Genomic DNA, 21303 nt, shown 5'->3' with positions numbered 1-21303 from the left:
TCGTAGTGTGCGAGAACTGCACGCTGTGCAATAACATACTTTAACTGTCTAAAGGCTCGCCAATTTGTTTCCTGCCATTCACCGGGGACGTCTTTCTCTAGAAATATGTAGAGGTCTTTCGTGATTGTTGCCCTGTTTGCCAAAAACCGATCGAAAAACGCTAGAAGACGAAGAAACGACTGCAGCATTGTTTGGCATGTTGGTTCGGGCATCTCTTTGGTCGCTTTCAGTTTCTCCTCTGTCGGGTGTATCCCGGCAGTATCGATGATGTATCCGAGGTATACAACTTGTTCCACTGCAAAACGTAACTTGCACCTCTTGAGTTCAAGTCCAGCCTGAGCAAGTCGCATCAAAACTGTATCCAGTTGAGTCATGTTCTGCTGCGGTCGTACCGCTGATAGCGTCATCGAGGTATACCCCGATCCGCGGGATTTTAGCTAGTACTGCTTTCATGAATCGATAGAAAATCGCTGGTGTTGGCGGCGATCCCAAATGGCATCCTTTTTACCCTGTAGAGGCCTTTTGCAGTGTTAATGGTTAACACGTCGGCTGTTTCTGTTGTTAACTGTAGTTGTTGATACGCTTGAGCAAGGTCCAGTGTAGAAAATACCAACCTGTTTTGCAGATTGGTTAGGATTTCTGGAATCGTCAGCATAGGGTGCACTGCGGCTTTCGCCTCCTTGTTTACCGTACTTCGGTAGTCTCCACATAGCCAAATGGTCCCGCCTTTCTTTCGGACAACTACCACCGGTATAGCCCACTCTAAGTGCTTTGTCGGTTCGAAAATACCTTGGTTCTCGAGAGTTTTCAATTCAACCTCTACTGCGGTACGCAGTGCGAACGGCACGGGCTGTGATTGGAGGGAATTGGCAGTAGCGTCTCCTTTTAAATCAAAGTTTACAGGCGGACCCTTGTGCCCCGTGATCTTCGCATCAGAAACATCCTCATGTACCTTCAAAATGTTCACAATGTTGTTTCTGGTGCCGAGGAGGTGAATTCCACAGACCCTAATCTTCAGCTCTTTGAACCAGTCTCTTCCTGAAGACTGGAACTGGTTCCACGTGTCACTACCAACGACAAGATGTATTGTTTCAATCAATGCCTGACGCAAACATTCGCCTTTCCAAGTACTTGTAAAATTTCTCCTGACCAGGTATGAAGGATTATTCCCTCCTGGTTCAGTGATTGGGGCTTCGTGGGCTACAGAGGACAATACGTGGCTTCATTGATGATTGAGCAAGCATCTGTCGAATTTATCTCAAATTCCAGCTCTCGGTTTTCAATCTCCAGGATGACCTTAGGCAGCATTCAGCTCATGCAGGCTCCATGACTTGTCCGAAAGATCATCATCAGAATCAAGGGTCTCATTGTCCTGTTCCACGTTGTGTGTCATCCACGCTTGGTGCTGCGCCCTTAACTTCTTGAAACAAGCCTTTTTGACATGCCCCTTCTTGGGGCAGAGGTTACATCGTGTATTTTGGAACTTGCACGAGAACGCCGAATGCTGTTCTTGGCATCGGTAGCACGTCTGGGATTCTGAGAGTTTGTTTTGTCTTTCCGTTTCCACAATTTCAGCAGTAATATTGCTTTTTTGACAGCTTAAACCTAAGATTTTTGGGTTTTCAAATCTCGTTGATGTTGTGCAGCACTTTCTGTCCGCACGGCCATGTCGTATGCTTTATGAAACGTTAAGTTGGTCCCTGCAAACAGACTCTGTTGTAGATGCTCGTCTCTTATGCCACGAACAAAACAATCTCAGCCTGACGTCGAGAGGTAGCATGGTTGGGTTGAAAACTGGTTGACTCACCGGAACTGAAGTTCCAGTTGCTCCCAAGTTGACGGAACCAGCTGTCGTTCCAGTTGTAGCCAAACCCATGCCTGCGGTACTGGAAGTTGTTGCAGCCGCCTGTGTCACTAGAATCCCAAAGTTACAATCAGCAGCTAGCTTCTTTAGGGCTGCCGTGTAGCTGGAAATTGGCTCCCAGGCTGCTGGTCTCTTCGCTGGAACTTCGTTGTGCCGAAGAGCTCCGACGGCTGCGGGTCAAAGCAGCATCACCATGAGTTCACCGAAATTGACACTTCTGGGTGTTCTCGGTGCAGCCAGTGCTCGCACGACTTTGTACGTCTGTGCTCCACAACGTGTAAGCAGTAGGGCCCTTTTCTTTTAAGGATCTGTTATTCTGTTCGCCTTGCAGTAGAAGCTGTCTGGTCGAATTCTTCCAGCTTGCCTTGGGTGGTCATCCCGCTGTAGTTCTTGGACGTTGACCGACCTCGTCGCTAAAATGTAATGTATCCTGGGTAAAGCCCAAGCACAACACCGAGGAGCGTCCAAACGTTGCTTTTTAATGGTGCCTCGAATCCCAATGCCCGTGCACACGTACCGTGCCCCAGGCCCGTGCTTTTGAAGAGCGCTGGTAAGTGCATTTGCCTGGCAACGCTATCTCTTGGCCACCAGCCGATAGATGACAGAAGCCAGTTCTTGGCCGACTTGCATCCGAAGATTTTGTTTAAAGGCTCAAAGTTTCAATCTTTGCATGAGGAAAAAGTTGATCGCCACATGCAGTAGTAGAGTAAAAATGTTTCAGAAGCCAAAAGACAAGAAAGGGGGTTATCGGAGGCTGCTGATATTAGCGAGGACAGGGCAGATGGTATAGGAAGGAGGTTGGGTTAAAAAAAAAATCCCAACTTGCCTCATGAATATGATCAAGAATGGAACGCAGGAAGTGTTGTTGCTTGTAAGGAGGCCCTCTAGAGGTGGCTCTTTACAGTGCTTGGCTGGTAGTTTGAAGACCATGGCATTCTCAAAAGAGGCATCCGAGACCAATTGGACTACTGGAATTTTTACGGAATTTGCAGACTGGTAGTTGTCCTTCTCAGCTCTACTTTGCTCTTCTCTCGAGTGTGCACGCCATATACTCTGCGATTCTTCTCAGTAGTACCCTTGCTTGTCTCCCAAGCCACCTGGGAACGGGCCCATTCATTGGGAATGAGACCATTGGAGACGGAGTTTGCTCTCCGCTTGGTCATTACGATTTTCATCCTCATCTGCTGCTTGGTCATCTGGTGGTGAGCAGTCATAATCCTGCAGATGGTGAAAGCCGTGGTGTATCCTATGACGATGATACAAAAACTAACTAATTTGCAAAGTGGGTTGGTATTTTTTATACTGGACCTTACTCAAGCATATGAACTACAGTTGCCAGCTGCATTTTTGTGCCTTGCTTGAAGACTTGATCACCACAAGTGTTACAAATCTGGTTTAAACAGTGATTTCCAAGGTGACTACGTATCAGCTGTTTAATAACAAATGTAATTTTTTTTACATTCATTGGCAAAGAACCACCGCCTTTTCCCACCTCTTTGTTTTGTCCTTCCAGCGAGCAACACTTGCAACTTCATTTTGGTCAATCAACCGTTTGAACCCAATGACTGCCTCGGAATTCTCGAGTTTCAGGTGCTACTGTGGCACTTTGTTTTATGTTAGTCTGCCTTTTCTGTGGACAAATGCAGCTTTGCTTTGAATGGAAGCTCATATGCAGGATATATGCGCCAATTTTGCTGGAGGCTCAAGTTCTTGCTACAAAGATATACGAGAATTTGGAATTACCATACATGTATTTGTCTAGACCTTCGACTTGGTTGCCGGTGTTGCACCATGCACACGGTGCAGTGCGGTTAATGCGAATAAGCTATCGCTAGTTTTTAACTTCTACTTTTGCAAATCAAATGTTTATCACTAAAACCACTTATGCAGTAAATAGGAGCGACTTACCATAATATACCAAGAGACAGCCCACGTAAACCTGAGAGCATATTAGGCGAAAATACAGGGTGGACTAACTTTCAGCGTGCAAAATTGAGTTCAACTAAAGCCATTAGGATAATAAGAAGTTATGCTGAAAATCAGGGTGGGCTATCTTTTGGGGATGGGTCTTCTCTTGAAATATTATGGTAGATGATAAAACTTAGCTTCTCCCTCTTCACTGCCTGAACAGTCTGAAAAAGCACAGGTGAAGTTCCGCTCTGTTGAATGAAAAATGCATTATAATCAGGAAAACTTAACTGTTCACGTTATCGTACCTACTAGTCATTAACGACCTCGCAAGCCATTCTTAGGTTCATAGGTTGCAACCTATTGCTAAACTTACGAGCCTAGAGCTTGGTGACATTTGCTGTCTTTTATTGATGAAGGTGTCTTTGAAGGGCTGGACAAAACATGCCGTAAACGAGTCCTTCAGGTGGCCAATACTTTTTTTATTTTTTGAACCCCCTGTATGTCCCATCTGTGGACGGGAATTCTTGCCGAATCTGACAGACGACGCAGCTGGGCAGCACCACTCGGTTTCCCCGCCCCAGCCTCTTGTGCACCCACCAGGTGAACTGGTGGTATGCCGTGTAGCGGTACTTCCTGTAATGAGATGAGATGGCAGAAACCAGCGTTGAACTCTGAGCAAAGAGGGAAAAGCTAATCACTATTTGCTTCTGACCTTTTCTACTATGCGTTTGTATAGTGTCAACAATCTCCAATGACATCTCGCAGTTTACATCATTACTGTCCTGTAGCATGGGGAACTTCTAACAACATTTTGTATGCAGAAGGATTTTAATTATATTTAATACTGCTTGACCAAGTGTATCTTCACTGTTTGTTGGCATTTAGTTTTTCGGGCTTTTCATTGCAGTATCGATATTTATGTTGTGGTCAATAGACAATTGTGCGGTTTCACGGTAACGAGATTGTCATTGTAGGAAAGAGCAATAAACTTTTTTTGGTGGAATTCTGAAAGCATGGGTACTCTCTCTAATTATTCTGAAATGATGTCTGACCCTGTTTATTTACATGCACAGTGTGGCAGTTAACAGATAAATGATGTCTGACCCTGTTTATTTACATGCACAGTGTGGTAGTTAACAGATAAATGATGTCTGATGCTGTTTATTTACATGCACAGTGTTGCAGTTACCAGATAAGCACACTGCTGTTATTCTTTTTTTTTCTTGAAAGGTGTGCGAGTACCTAATCGTAGTAGCTAAATCGAATTAAGAACCGATCATCGAATAGAAGACCATGTGTATGTAACAAGCTCAAATACAAGTTCCTGTGCAGTACCAGCTGCTGAACATTATTGGTGGTCAGTCATGCTAATTGGGCCATAACAATGTGGCCACTGAAATAAAATTGCCTATCACATTTTTTTTCTTGTAACACATTGTGCTTTCCAACTATGTTTTGATTTTAAACGCTCCAGTGCCCCCTAAAATTGGTATCCGTTAGTGGCACAAAAGCTTGCTTTTAATTTATGTTTACCCTGTGGCACTACACCAGGGTGGACCGGTAAAATTAAAATGTATTTTGCATATTTGGAAGTTCAATACAACAGCCTGCTAGAATGGAGGGAAGGAAAAAGTATTTCGCTTGTGCTGCACCAACCACATCTTTCGCAATACCTAATATGAGAAATCAGATTTGCAAATAGAATTATTTGAGAGCTTCATGTTCGATTCATATTCAAATATTTGCACACCGTATAAATTTCTTGTTCTTAGGAGAATAATGACATTTATCAATATTACTAGTGTGGTGAAATGACCACATATCAAGATTTTGATTTTAGAGACAGGATTTTTCATAATGCCTGAAAAAAGCATGACACCAACGCTGTGTTTGTAGCTGTAAACACGAATATTTGGAGTGGAAGCCAGCCGTAACAACTAGAATGACTGCAATAAGCTGCAGGGGTGTAATCAACAAGGGGGGGGGGGGTCTACAGCCCCCCCCCCCCCCCAAATATTTAGCTGACACTATAATATACACATGCATTTTGAACCCCCTCCCCCTCTCCGCACCCCAAGTCGTGGACATCCCGGCCACCTTGGCCCCGACCCCGAAAAAAAATTCCTGGCTACAGCACTGATCAGTTGAATATACATACTCCTCTTGGGTCCGGTTCCCCGCATCCAAAGGGCAGAAGTATTGCATTGTGACATACGCCAGGTCCAGCACTGGCCTGTTCAGGCAGTAGAGCTCGAACCAGGGGTGCTTGGTGATACAGGACACCCCCTGGTCCTGGCAGAGCTCTCTTGCACGGTCAACCTCTCGGCAGCACAGGGACTCGTAGTCCGTCAGCATCGCTCTGCAGCCGTTGCAAGAGCACCTTTGGGACAAATTTTGCTCAATGAATGAATGCCGGAAATACAAGGGCACTACGAAACTTTACTCGATGTTTTCTAAGGTGTTTGCAACATCTAACTCATCCATAAAACTTTGATAATGGCAGTTTTCGGTGCCGAAAACTGCCATTATTATCGCTCGCGCGTTGGAGCCTGTCGGGCTGAGGCGACCGCACGCTGGCAATCGCCACAGCGTATCTATGTTTTGCAACTGCTAATTCGTAAAGGTAGAGTGCGCATGCATAGCCTTGATCGGCACCAAGAAGATGGAGGCATATCCTGATATCATAGCAACATCCCGCCGTTTCAATACATGCCGCGCCTGCCAATCGCGAAAATATGTACGAAATAAAAATGAAATATTTCTTGATCGCGAATGAAATAGAAAACTTACCAATTCGCGGAGCCCACACGACGGGCTGGTGGTGGCGTGTCCGGCCCGTCCCCGTCGCCTTCAGATGAAGACGACGCAGATGGGTCGTAAATGTACGGCTGTAAGCCGAATCGGCGATCTTTCACCATTGCAGAAGCGATGTCTTCGTCCTCGCTGGTGTCGCTAACTTTTCTGTTTCCGCGACACGCCATCGCGACACAAAGCACGAACCGACTACCGTGTTTGGCACGGGATTAGTGGGTTCACGGACACTGGGATCACAGGGTGGCCGTGTTTGCCGGGTTGTGACTTGTGAGGCCGTTCAGACCGCAGGCAGGTCAAACGTATAGGTTGTAACATAACTTTACTCGTGAACGCCACCAAGTGACGAAATTCATAACCACGTCAGCCTCGCCGCAGCTTTCCTCCAATCGTTGATTGAGACGCCCTACGTCATGACTGCGCCGGATGTGACGTGGCCTCCGCTGGCTGTTCTCCGACTGCTTGCCAGAGTGGGCCGTTTAGAACGAAAAATACAGCCATCTGCTCAAAATACGGACGTGCGGTTGTCATTTTCGAGTATTGTGGATCATAGTCAACCTATTTCTGTACACGGCGGGTAAAATTCAAATTTCGTTGAAGTATCCCTTTAAAGTTCAAAGATTGTCCTGTCTTTATCGTCCCTTTTGTGTCTCCACTTTTTAATGTTTAAAAAGTATCAACACGCTAAAATAGTACAATTTCCGGGATTTCATTTTCATCCCCCAAGTGTGATGCGGGAACCGCGCCATAGAGCCACGGTCGTTTCCGCACTTTGTTATCGCTAGGATTTGACAGTGCTCAATCACGATGCAAGACACGCACAGAGCCACGCTCGCTTTTGCAATGCGCCGCCTAAAGGGGTGTCCAAACAGGACACGACTCCGACAAATCGTGAAAATTGAAGCGGGCTTGAAGCGGGCGCGTCCGCTTCAATTTTCACGATTTGTAGGAGTCGTGCGTTTTGTAGTGTCCTGTTTCGACACCCCTTAATAATGATATATCTTGTTGAGACGTGCGCACATCCGTCTTGCGCAGTGTTAGCTCAATGGCAGCACTTTCTGTAAAGGCGGATTCACACCGAGGATAGCAGTCGCGCGATCTAACTAAATCGCATCGCAAAAAAGAAAAAAAAAAGAAAAAAAAGTAATTAGTTGGTCAATTTGGCGTGCGCGATGAGCGAGTCCAATGCCTTCGTTGGCGAGTCGCGTCTCAGAAACTCTCGCTCCGAACGCCGTTGGTTGGCTCGGCCTCTCCGCGACTAGAGTGCATCGCAAAACGTCGGTTCAGCCAGCGACTGCTCAAAACCCGTCACTTTTTGCCCGCGATGGTCGCTTTTGCGATGAAAGTTATGGCGCGACTAGATCGCGTCGCCGGTGTGAACGCGCCATAATGTCGAACCAGTCTCACGGCGCGTCCCGATATTGGCTTGTGTACCTACGCGCGAGTAAAACATCTGGCACAATTTGCGTTTGCAAAGCCTGCTCCAGCCGCGTCAAAACATTCAGCCAACCTTTGGACTGCAGAAATCAAGAGACAACCAAAATAAGATAAAGTTGCCAGCCGAATAAAACTTGATTTCTATTTAATTAAGATGAAGACCACCCGCGTACATCAAATACCTCATCAGCCGAACTCCAAGGCAGTAAGCCTAGTTCTGGCACTTGCTTGGCACCTTTGGCCCGTCGCTGCCAGATCACAGCCAAACTATCGGGAAGCGAAGCCTAACTTGGGCACTCGCTTGGCGACTTGGGCCCAAAGATGCCAGATCTCAACCGAACTACGAGGTAGTAAGCCTAACTCTGGCACATTTGTGGCGATTTTGGCCCGAATGTGCTAGGTGACAGCCGAACTGTCAAAAAGTGAAGCCTAACTTTGGCATTAGTTTGGCGATTTTGGCCCGAAAATGCCAAAGCTCTGCCGAACTACAAGGTAGTAAGCCTAACTCTTTACACATCTGTGGCGATTTTGGCCCGAATGTGCCTGGTGACAGCCGAACTGTCTAAAAGTGAAGCCTAACTTTGGCATTAGTTTGGCGATTTTGGCCCAAAAATGCCAAAGCTCTGCCGAACTACAAGGTAGTAAGCCGAACTCTGGCACATCTGTGGCGATTTTGGCCCGAATGTGCCAGGTGATAGCCGAACTATCAAAAAGTGAAGTCTAACTTTGGCATTAGTTTGGCGATTTTGGCCCAAAAATGCCAAAGATCTGCCGAACTAACGGGCAGTAAGCCTAAATCTGGCATTTGTTAGGCGATTTAGGCCCGAAGATGCCAGATAATAACCGAACTACCCGGCAGCGAAGCCTAAGTTTGGCACTTGTTTGGCGAATTAGGGCCAAGATACCTAGACTGTTGCCAAGGGAGGTCAGGTTTGGCACTACTTTGGCTTCTTCGGGCTTTTTAATGCCCTAAACTGCCAGACGCAAGCCAAGTTTTGGCCCAGAACTCGGTGCTGCCTGGGTTTGCAATCTGCATACCTTTAAGAAAAATACCAGTCGAGAGCGACTAATTTAAGATCTGTGTGAGACAAGGTAAAATATTGTGAAGCACGTATTTTATCGGCTGTACCTAAATTAAATTAAAATCGGTATATTTACTGTTTTTGAGGTTTCAAAATGCCGAGTCGGTAGGGAGCAGAAAACAGTTTTTCAAAATTCCCGAGTTACACACGGGCCGCTTGTTTGCGCAGGGGAGAATAAATTTGTGAAATAATCATAAAACGGATTTAATCATCATTCACTTCTAGGAAATGCAAGGTAGTTGAGGAGTCACGCATAAAAGATAAGCTGGCAGTGTGGATATGTCTCTGACTGGTGGCCTACGACAAGTGATATAATCGCACATAGTCACAACAGCCACAATGTCACGTCTCGTGGCGCCAAGAGCCAGACATCGTCCGTCTACAGCTCTATGGTTTTGGTTCTGCACCAGGGTGCCGCTCTCTTCCTCTAAAAAAATAAGCCGTTCAAATAACCCAACCACCAGTTAGCTGAAGTGCAATGATGCTATTTGAAAAGCTCGTTTAGCCCCATCGATCGAGTTCGCATAAGATCACAGTCCATTTCATTCCCATGTCATTCTGGGCAAAATTAACTAATTCCAATACCATTCAATTCCTTCCTGTTCTGCCGCCGTTTCTATCCCATTCAATTCTGGGGCGCGAAAAGGGGGAGTGTTTCCGGAATCATTGCAGCTCCGGAGTGGCAACTCCAAAACACTGGTAAATAGTATGCTCGCAAAGGTCTTTAACAATGTAAATAAACCAAGAACATAGCGTGTTCAGTTGTTTTCTAAATAACATAAAATACCGCCAGTGTTCTTACGATTATACTATTTCCTTGTTGATTACAATTTCGTTGCGCACTTCACACGCAAGAGTGTTCATCTACCTCGACCCTTCACACTTTATGTCAAAGAGCGTTGGAAGTGTTGGAGGGAGAAGTTTATTTAACATATCAGGATTATTGTAAAAGCTCATACCCTGAAGACAAATGTTGACCGAAAACTCATTTAGCAAACATTTCATGATCGCTTTGTGTTTTGATGTGGGTTAGTAATAAAAAAGGACCTACTGAGGCAATTCTATGTGCTCTGAATGTAAACTGTCAGTTCAAATTCACCCTTTTTTCAATATTTTACATAAACTCTACTGGAGGATGTTTGTGAAACGGAATGAAATCGGCAATCATTTAATTTTAACGGTTCTGTTTCAGGTTACCATCAATTCCGAATACAAATTTTGATTTCAATTCGGTTATTGTGATTAGCAAAATAAACTTGTTCCTTAACATTTTTTTTTTTAGTTTGGGTTACGGTTTTTGTTTGTGTACATGAATGCCGGGTAGCAAAGCGAACCAGCAAGGAGTTTACCGACAGTACATGAACATGTTACTGATGTTACCATCTAGTTTCCTTAATAGGACCGCTCGTTTAGAAGGCATTCAATCCAAAACATAATATATGAAGTCCGGGAGCAGAAGAATTTGCTGAATGGTGGTGTGTGGTGTGTATATTCATTCGTTTGAATCACGACGTAGATCACGGTACTTCAACGCACCGGAATTTTAAAAGAAACTATTTTTGCGTAAGCGTCAAATTTGATAATTGAAAGCAATTATTTCCTGGCAAATATCGCACTTATTCAAAATGAAATACCTCGATAGAAGTCACCTAAACGTCTCACAGTGAAACGCTACAGTGTACTTAGAGCACATCGTCTACATTTCTTTTCGTGCTTCCAAAATAGTACTCTCCAATGGAACCACCAACAACTCGCATAAAAAAAAATACATTTTAGAGTTCAATTATAGAATTGATTTATTAATTTATCAGAAGTGCTTTGCGAGACCGTAGGCGAGAGGGGCGTGATGGGCGTGATGGGCGTAGGTGAAGGGAGCGGCAGCGTGCACCACCGGAGCGGCGTGCACTGCGCGCACGGCAACTGTAGCAGCGTGAACGGCGTGCACGGCCACTGGAGCAGCCTTGACGACGACCGGGTGTGGGCCCTCGATGGCAGAGGAGAAAAGGAGAGTGTCGGCTGGGGCCGAGGTCTTGGTTCCTGGCTCGTTGGTCTCCACAGTGGGGTGGAAGCCGGTGGCGTCAGCCACGTACTTCACCACACGGCTGACTCCGAGGGCATCGACATAGCTGTAGGAGCCGACCTTGTTGTTGAACTCATTTCCGGTCTCCTGACGGGTCATGCGGGTGCCGAACTCGTCGACGTTGTCGAAGCCGAAGCTGTATTGCTGGGGAGGGTGCTGCAATAAAAAATAATATACACTTGCATCAGCAGAGTTATGGTGAAAACAAAAGCCTGTTTATATATTCGAGACAATATGGTTTCCTGACGTTTGACTTGATCTAAATGCGTAAATATTTGGCTCAAGCAAGGCTCAGCAGTTCAAACTCGTCGGCTGATTTTCCTTCTCTATCTCCAGTGAAACAATGAACAAAGTTGAGGTTGAATTGTAAGTTACTTAGGTTATAAAGATCCGGAATATTTGAAGAATATATTGAATATAGAACGATACGTGACAGTTTAAAAAGTATATGCATTCAATCATGGAAATATAAGTACACTGCTTCCGATGTTACGATTCATAGCTCGGTGTTGACACCTCATCACCTAGAGATATATCCCATGATAAAAATAAAAGTTCTTAATTGATGTACCTTCATACGAATGGGGGTTTCATGTAGTGTTGTCAGATATTGCATAATATCTCATGTCTTTCAGGATTGCTACAATCTCCTTATTCTCACCTGCTCCACGACAACTCCGCATGCCACGTAGGCGAAGAGGCAGCACACAAGGACCTGGAAGCAAACATAACGGTGTTATTCCAGTCAAAGCAGATACAAATCGGTTTCTGAAAATCTCAATATCAAAGGCAGCGACTAGCGTGGATAACTTTTCCTACCTTGGAGAACATGATTACTTTTTTCCTTGCTTCAAGGTGGAAACGATGGTGGAGTACAGGAGTATAGAGCTTTATATACCCGATGCAAAAATCAGAAAACTATAGACACGCCCCTTAAAGCGATTCGTCAATAGCGTATGTTATTCTCCAGGATAAAAAAACGGATCGTTACGTTGATTAAATTACAGCGTCATGAATTCGGAAAGAAGGGAGAAGAGGAATGCGGTAGAGGGGGCTTATTTATATTTTGATTGTCGCTGTTCATGATGATGTACGGTTTTAAATGCCGTTATGAGGTAGGATGTTTTTGCGCGTTGCAAGGAGAAATGCTAAAAGCAGGATAACGGTCGCATTTTCAATATCAGGTTTGTCGAGGTCTATATTGTTCGGCCAAGTAATGAAATCAATGTTTTGTGTCGAAAGAATTACTTACATTCAATATAAATAAAAATGTATCAAACTTACATTCATACTAAAATTCAACGCATCACTGCTTTAGCTTCTGCAAATCAATTGCTACAATATATATTGTCCTGCTCATGTTTATTTTTTTTTATTCATTTTCTAAAAAAGACCGGAAGAATGCTATTTCTAAGAATGCGCCACATGCATTATCATTGATATTTATTTACTTTAATCAAGAAGACGAATGCGAATTGAAGATATCTTGTTCATGATTCGAAATTCTTAACTTCATTCTTATTTTCTTAAATAATTCCTAATACTGTAGACTCTCATTAATTCAAACTCTTTTAATTAAACCTTGATGATAATGCAAACTAACATGCAGTTCCCATGGTATTCCTTTCCATGGGAAGAAAATCCTGATGACTCTAACTCTACTTTATTCAAAAACATTTTGGTGCCCCTGGAGTTTGAATTAACTAGATTTGACTGTACTTCTTACAAATGAAAACAACTACTTAATACTTACTCCTTTAGATAGTACTTAATATATCCCCACAGAACACCCAATGTATCAGCTTATTCATTGCTATTGAATTATGCCACATTTGAATGTACAGTCTGTAAATTTTTCAACAATGTCGCGCAAACGCCAACTTGCCGGTAGATCAGCGCCTTATCGCGGCGTGCAAAAAAAAAAAAACCGTTAGCGCGGCTAGTCGTGTGCCTTCTCTCACACGTTCGTAGAATCAATGACCTGCTCGTTCACGCCGCGATAATGCGCTCATCTAGCGGCCGGTCGGCTGGCGCGCGATATTGTCTGTACGAGCGTAGTGCATTAAGATAAACATTGTCGACAGAGATCTGTCAGGTTGGCTGAAATTACTAAAGTAAATGAGAATTTTGCAACCACCAAACCGTAAAAAGAAGTTTCGAGGTGTCGAAGCGGCTCCTTCTTCAGGGGTGGCTATAGGTCGAATGTGGCAGTCACAGCTTCAACCTCTTCGTCTTTTTGAATTAGAAAACTTTATGCCCTCGTCTTAAGGAGGCGGTGTTTTGGTCACTGTCTGTAACGTGACGTAGACCTTGCGCGTGCACAGACGGTAAGGGACCTAGGGTGCTGTTGATCTTTCCCGGCGGCTGTTGGATGAGCCAAGATTCCAAGAAAATCGAATTTATAAAATTTGGCTTGGTGACAATCACGTGCGCATGAGCGAAGTCAATCGGATGGTCACGCGTTTCGCAGTGTTCAGCAACTGCGCTTTGTTCACTGTCGAAGTCACAGGCGTCGTTGTTGTGCTTGCACATTCTTTCGTGAAAGTTTATTGTCTCGCCGATGCAGGTGGCTGCGCACTCTATCCATTGGATCTTTTATACCACGCTCTGAGCTCTTTCTCTTGGGAGTCGGTCTTTGGGTCTTGGCATCAACCGCCCCGGTGTGGACACCAGCTTGTTGGCCGCTTGAATACCTTCTTTTCGCAACACGCGTGCCAGTGCTTCACTGGTCGCTTTCACGTAAGGGACACTGATGCGTGCTTTCGGACGGGGTTACATTGCTCGCGATGGCCTCTGGTCTTGGCGGGCGCGAACTTGGCGACGTCCGACACGCTGAAAAAATCTTTTTGTGGAGTCATTTTTTTTAGATCAGCAATGATGACCTGCTTCTCCTTTCTTCTTTTGGATTAAGATAACCAGACTGTTATTTCTCTGGAGAACAGTGCCGACACTACTGACGCCTTGTGGCTCACCGGGTGGTTTGCTTCAAAATAAAAGTAGAGCCCTGTGTGGGTTGGTTTTCTGTATACACTGAACCTCAATACGTCTCCTTCCCGTTTCACCAGCGCCCTCTACGGTGGCCGGCTCATTTTGAGCTGAGATGCGAAAGAAGTTATGAACATCCGACTTTTTGAGGATAAAGAAGGAGTCGTTCACATGTCGTATAAACTCCTTGGGCCTGTTGGAGAACGACCGCAGCGTCTTCTGTTCGATTGCTTCCATGGTGAGGTTTGCTCTTGTAACAGAGATGGAAGCCCACATTGCAGTGCCACTAACTTGCTTAAAAAGATCACCCTTGAAACTAGAGTACGCACTGCCGAGGCAGATCTCTAAACGCGGCACCGTTCATTTATAGTACGACAGGTCCTTGAGGCCAAGGTGCCGTCTTTCTGGAGAGTCTCTCTGGCTGCGGCAACTTTCAAGGGAACGGGACGCTGGTGAAAAGTGACACAACGTCGAATGACACCATAGTGTCATCTTCGATAAGTCTTACTTGCGAGGAACGCTGTACAAACTGCCTGGTGTACAGTATATGCGTCGACGTGTCTCCAGAAAGGGGAGATAGAGTCCGATGGAGGGAATTCGATAGCGCCTGAGTGGAGAGGTCATAAAGTTTAGGATAGACCGTAGCGGCCAATCTTAGACTTTACAGTGTTCAGAACGCAGCGCAGTTGCTGAACCGTGCGAAGCGCGTGGCCATCCGATTGACTTCGCACATGCGCACGTGATTGACACCGTGCCAAATTTTAGAGCAACGATTCGTCTGGAATGTTGGAACATCCGACAGACGCTGGGACACATTATCAAATTCCTAGGTGCATTACCATCTGTATACGCCAAAGGTCTACGTCACGTTACAAGAACAGTGACCAAACCACCGCCTACTTATAAAGAGGACATTATGTTTTCTAATTCACAAAGACGAAAAGGTTGAAGCTGTGATTGCCCCATACTAGAGTGTACTAGAAAGGACGGGTGGGGTCACCGGAATGCTATTTTGGTACCTCCGCATGTGGGAAAAAAACAGCTAATTCAAGCCACTTCGTTCGTAGCGCCCTCTGGGGCGCTACGATCGAAGTGGTTCGGAGTAGCCGCTTTTGATGAAAAACGCGTTTCGTTGCAACGACAAACTTGACCGGCACACTGGTCAAGATCATAGAAGCGATAGAACGCCAGACTACATTTTTTATATAACCTAGACGTCTGGCGTCACGTACATAATGTCACCGCGACCTGACTGGTCGTCATTTCATTTAATTTCATTTATTAATCCTTAAGGGTCCTCTGCCGAGGACATTACATAAGGAGGGGGCAACACAAGAAATTATACAAGAAATGAAAAAAAAACATAAAAATACATAACAACGCACACTCATGCAACGTAGCTAAAAATACATAACAACGCACACTCATGCAACGTAGCGTCACAACGCCATGCGATACCAGGACGACGCCTAGACGTCAACGTCGTCATCGACGTTGACAAGGTGCGTCACACGACACCAAGACTGCATTCTGACGTCATTTTGCGTTGACAACGACGACGATGTCAACTTTGACGTTGATGACGACCGCGACAATGTCACGGGGCGTCAAGATAACGGTGTCCTTGTCAATGCAATGGAATAAGGACGCTCGGTGTCACTTCGTGGACGTCATTGCCGCCATGACGCAACTCGACGTCACGAAGACGTCACGACAGCTTCACGACTTCAACATCATCCTCGGCGACTTGATACGATGTCAAGACTTCGCCGTGACTGCGCGTCCACATTGATGCTGGCGAAGGCGACGTTACACGCCGTCAAGTCTTCGTCGTGATGTTGACGTTCACGATGACGTCACGACGACGTTAACATGACGTCACAGCAATGTTTGACGTTGCGGGGGGCGTCGACGTCAACGTTGGCATCGACAACCATGTCCACGTCGTCCTCGATGTGGCGCTCGACGTCATGACCGCATTACAAGGGCGACTTGATGTCACGTAACGGCGTCGTCCTCAACGCGACGCGATGTCACGACCGCGTAACAATGGCGACTTGATGTCGCGTAACGGCGTCGTCCTGAACGTGACGTCACGACCGCGTTATAACGGCGACTTGATGTCGCCAAACGGCGCCGTCCTCGACGCGACGCGATGTTACGGCGGCCTTACCACAGCATCTTGGCGGCGCATAACGTCGTCGACGATGACGTCGTGGCGTCGTCGTGTCGTCGTCGTGTCGTGGTGCTTTGACGTTACTTCTGAATTTAAAATCATGAAAAAAAAAACTATATAGCCCCTAAGGGGCTATATTGCCCATCTGAACTTGACCTGTGTCGTTGCTTGATCGGAGCGAAGGTGGCGCTGCGATCAAAATGTAGGGTGACCAGAAGTCCCGTTTTGGCCGGGACAGTCCCGTTTTTGAGGCCCGCTTTGGCCGTCCCGTCTTTTTGTCCCAATAATGAATCATGTCCCGTTTTCGTAGAAGTACATAGTTTCGAAAAGGGCACTAAGCGAGTTGAAGCAAATCGAAAATATGCGTACTCGTTACAACTATATTCTACAAAAATAACCGTAGGTACTTTAAAATATTTACCCAGAGAGAAAATTTTAGGACTGTTCTTGCCCCCAAACACTTTTTCTCTCGCGAAAACGCGTGTATATATATATATATATATATATATATATATATATATATATATATATATATATATTTCTAAACACGGATCTGCGCGAGAAAAAAAAGCGTTTGTGGGCAAGAACAGTCCTAAAGTTTTCTCACTGCGTAAGTATTTATATAAGGTACCGGATATAGAATCTCGTCTGGCTACACTTCACTCTTTCGAAAATGCCGACGAAACGTACGTTCACCAATAAACCCTTGTTAAGAAAAGCATTGAAAATAAACTAGAAGAGGAACTCTTCAGGTCTCTCAGAGATGTGTGCAAGTCTTTAAAGAGATGAAAGCAGAATGCATGCTGGCGCCGAGATTTCACGGGTCGTGTAAATGGCTCTGTGATACTCTGGAAGCACGGCTCCAGTGGAGCGCGTCTTTTCAATTATGAACTCCATGTGAATATGCGAGACGTTTCGCCTTCTTGTCTCACCATTGCGTGCAATGCTACTTGTGCGGTTGAACTTCCCACAAAAGTGCGCAGACTTTTACAACCGAGTTTTGCAGGATAAAGTCCTGCTTAGAAAACTTCCGTCGTTGGCAAATTACGCCCACACCTACGAAGGACCCGAAGCAGGACCTTCCAAATGAGTGCATGCAACTGAAGTGTGAGTGTGGCTGTTTCCAAGGGCTTAGTGCAATGCGAACGTTATGAAATAAGACAAGTTCTTTCATTAAACTTTTTTTCCTAACTCAAGCTTTAGTACGCCCCTCCTCCTCCCTTCCCCAACTCCCCTCCCCCCCTTCCCCCACCCCCCTTTCCCGCCGCCACGGCTGAGATGTCCCGTTTTCTGCGTTGAGGAATATGGTAAACCTAACAAAATGACTTGGCTCCACCTGATCGCTTCCCCCTTTTTAAGGTGCAACTGAAAGCTTGAGCGGAGACTATATATAGCTCGTCCCACTCGTACCTTCGAGTACACTCTACCCATACGACCAATAGACAGCCCTGAAGAAGCAACGTTACGTTACTTCTTTTTACGGTTTTCTGTTTGGAGAATTTCCATTTGCTTTATGCGTAGTGCATTATTGTAATTCATAGAAATTATTGAAATTATGATAAACAATTTTTCTATCATTTTCAATACTTGGAAGCACTACAGATGACGGAGGTTGCAATGACTGATCAATAGCACGTCTTTGAAAAGCAAGGGAAAAAAAAGAAAATGTATGTGGAGGTATTTTTTGTGTCGAGAAGGTCGGGAAGTTGGCCAGAAAACCTACAGAAAAAAACACATACGTTAATGGGTCTACTATGGTTGTTCATAAGATATGTAACACGATATGCACTGGCCATATATCTCATCTTGTGAAAAATATATTGAGGGAGTGTTTGTCTTCATATCCTTCATTAATTGACGTGAACCATAACTAAAATCAACAGTGGAGGAACACCTTCCTTTCGTCTGTATATTTTGTTTGTGTCCAGCATCTTTTTATGGCACGACAATAGTTGGAAGATGTAAAGTCAATGGCACTCGCGAACTTCTACAAGCCTGTATAATTTATTAATTTTATTTTTTATTTATATATTTATTCAGCATTTTTAATACAGGGTGGTATACACACACGCAAAACGAGAGAGAAACGAAAAGCTAATAATACCGAACAGGCTATCAACGACGCAACAAATACCTACAAAATCCTGAGCCATGTCACTCTGTAAAGGTTGATGACCAGCGAAGCTGTTTAGCACGCGACACAGACCCGTGTCGAAAAGCCGGAGGAAACTGGACACGAGCGACGGGGCCGCCCCCCTCCTCCCCCCCCCTGGGGAAAGCGGAAGGAAAGGAAACTAGGCACGCAAGCGTTTGGAACGATGACAAAGAGAGGGCGGTGCAAGCGTAGGCACGGCCGAAGCGGGACGCTGAGCGGCATATCTTTTGGGAAATCTTTATTCTCTACCTGAGATTTTACTGATCTTAAAAATGGTGCCTATTTTTAACAAGTCTAGTGAATAGACCTACTGCGAAATTACCCACGTATCCAGAAGAATGCAGAGAATTGTGTTCTACGCGCCGCACGTGCAGGCGTCTGGAACAGTAACTGTTCTAAAGCAAAGGCCTAAAACAAATGGCATCTTGCACGCACGTTTGTGAATGCTTTGTTTTGGTTATTTACTTCGAATCATATACACGGGGAAGGTATGCACGTGCGGCGCGTGAAGCGGTTCGGCGGTGCGTGCGTATAATGTTTAGTCGCGGCACACTAAAATTGCACGGCACACTAAAATTGCACGGAACCCTAGCCATAAACAGCTTCGCTGTAATAATATACATGACATTTCGAGGCAATGAAGACCATTATCTTTATATGTCCCGAATTTTAAAATATATTTTAATATTTGGCGACATTGGCCGTGTTAAGTCGGCACTCCTTTACTCTACTCCAAAGCTCCGAGTTTCATACTCCGTGCACAGCAACCGCTGATCCCTATAGTGCAGCTATTGTAGTAAGATGAATCGTGGACCGCGGCCCCGGCAGCTTGGGCCGAGTGTCGCCACCGGGGGCCATTGATTGACACCATCGAATGCACGGGACTCAATGAAAAAAAAACCGAGAAAAAGTTCCGTTTCCCCCGTTTCTAAGCTGTTGTCGGCACTGCAATTTTGGGCTGCTTTTCGAGAAGCCCGTTATATAGCTTGCGTACAAACATTACAACTCACATCTCTCGTGGTTCTTATGAATACATTTTTTGTGGTCGAGAGTGACTCCGCTGTCGAGAAATGTAGTGTCACTCAAGGAGGCGAGAGTTACCTCAAATTACCGCAGTGTCGTTGACGATTTCGTTGAATTGGGTTTAGCAGACGACAAGCTCGAAGGATTGCCACGTTTTTTTGTTTACTCCGCTACCAAAGCAAGCTTGCCAGCTCAGCCGTAGGTGCTCCGGTACATTCGATTTTTTTAATCGGCGTCCGAATGTTTAACAAATGCCGATTCGATCTCCAAACACCCGACATAAAGATCGCAGCACACCATAAAATACTCGTTCCGAACACAGCGAACATGCTTCAATATTCTTACTTTTGTGCGTTTCTCCCATAGACGTGTGTGTTCTGTCAAGCAATGGCCGCGGGTGGCTACACCGATGGGCTCCCAATCTGCGAGCCAGCCTACTAGAAAAGAGATCCGCGACAGCAACTAAACGGATCGTAGTGTACGAGAGCACGACACACCAAAACTATCGACGGGCCGCATGAGCCTCTTCTAATCGCACGGCTTCGACGAACCCGTCATATCTTAGATACGGGCGGCAAAAGGGGAAACTACTTCTAAGCGAAATTAATTAAAGCTTGTGTGGAGCGGCAGAGTGGAAAGTAATAAAGACGGTGATATTATGAAGTTTTCCGAATGTTTTATTATTTCCTAAACGTTTGAAGACTTGCTTCGAGCAGATGTGCTGAAAGTTACCTTGAATGATATTCTTATTGACCATGCATCCATGCGTGCATGCAAATGACATACAACGTTTTTTTAGTTGGTTGGGCGTCGCAGAAAACTGTTGAACTTGTCAGATGCCGCACGAGACGGAACCCGTTGATGCTCTATACACGAACTCATCTCTGTTACGTCACGGCGTTTTGGTGGCGCGTCGGGAGCACTTCCGGTCTGCGGCCGTGGGCAGACGTCGCCATGGGGGACGTGCGCTCCTGTGTTACTTTGGAAGAAACCGGAAAAAAAACCTGCTTTCTCGTCAAAACACCGCGAGTGCGGCTGCATCAAAAGAGTCGGGAAAGGTTTAAAGGTCAGTTTTCAAGTGTTTCTGCCAGCTCGGTTCGTCAGAAAACGTGAACAGGGGCCGTGAAAAAGGAAAAACAGACGGCGTCGGACCACGATTGCTTGGGCGAGAACCACTTTGGATTGAATTCACGGACATTTGTGGTCGTCAGATTTATTTGCTTTGAACCAACATGAACGCGGGGAAACCGTTAAGTTACACGGACCACCTGCAGACTACGTTCAGTGCCTCATCAAGTTGAAAAGGCCGCCTCATCGTTCGATCTGTCGTCAGCTTGTTCAAACGACAGCGTCCCTTAGACCAAACTTTGAGCCGGTAATTGCGGTAAGAAGTGTAGACCTCGAAAGACGTTTAATTTGAAGGTTGCTTCGGGTAAGTAGGCTCGATGTTAACAGTAGATATAAGGACATGTTAATAATTGTTACGAGTGTCCATCGCCGACTTGTTATGCCTGATTCCCTTGGTCCGATTGGGGTTGCGATTCTGAGTATCATCGTCGAAATCTCAGCTACGGTTTAGGCATTTCGAGCCCGAGCGACGTCATGACTGAAAATACCGAGCAGAAGCTCATGATGCGAATCAGGCTTTAGCGTCCATTCTGCGGCGTACACGGGAAATGAATCGCCGCATATTACATTATTCACGCCAAGTTTTGTGGAGTACCGAGCCTCGTTAGTTTCGCTGAGTCCGCTCAAATAGTCAGATATTGCCAGGAAGAC

The 21303-nt window shown here is 45.4% G+C and overlaps 2 protein-coding genes across 3 annotated transcripts; both read right to left on the bottom strand.

The window, feature by feature from the left end:
* Window positions 1-4177: 4177 nt before the first annotated feature.
* Window positions 4178-7126, bottom strand: LOC115321125 (P2X purinoceptor 7-like). Of its 2 annotated transcripts, none has more exons than XM_029981423.2 (3): window positions 6566-7126; window positions 5934-6155; window positions 4178-4408 (listed from the first exon to the last, which is right to left on the bottom strand). In XM_029981423.2, exons 1-3 carry the CDS (start codon window positions 6754-6756, stop codon window positions 4255-4257), a joined length of 567 nt encoding a protein of 188 aa, XP_029837283.2. In that variant the 5' UTR covers window positions 6757-7126; the 3' UTR covers window positions 4178-4254. The 2 variants fall into 2 exon arrangements, with proteins under 2 accessions (XP_029837283.2, XP_042149898.1); XM_042293964.1 differs by having other exon boundaries at window positions 5991-6155.
* Window positions 7127-11095: 3969 nt separating this feature from the next.
* On the bottom strand, window positions 11096-12016 carry LOC121838059 (cuticle protein 16.8-like; the record flags this gene model as incomplete). Its single annotated transcript, XM_042294050.1, has 3 exons — window positions 12005-12016; window positions 11847-11900; window positions 11096-11341 (listed from the first exon to the last, which is right to left on the bottom strand). Coding segments are annotated over exons 1-3 (312 nt in total), but the record flags the coding sequence as incomplete, so codon positions are not given.
* Between the last annotated feature and the right edge of the window lie 9287 nt (window positions 12017-21303).

Source organism: Ixodes scapularis, unplaced genomic scaffold, assembly GCF_016920785.2.
Source record: "Ixodes scapularis isolate PalLabHiFi unplaced genomic scaffold, ASM1692078v2 PGA_scaffold5__190_contigs__length_132052651, whole genome shotgun sequence".
Lineage (NCBI taxonomy): Eukaryota > Metazoa > Arthropoda > Arachnida > Ixodida > Ixodidae > Ixodes > Ixodes scapularis.
This window is presented reverse-complemented; position numbering and strand designations above follow the sequence as displayed.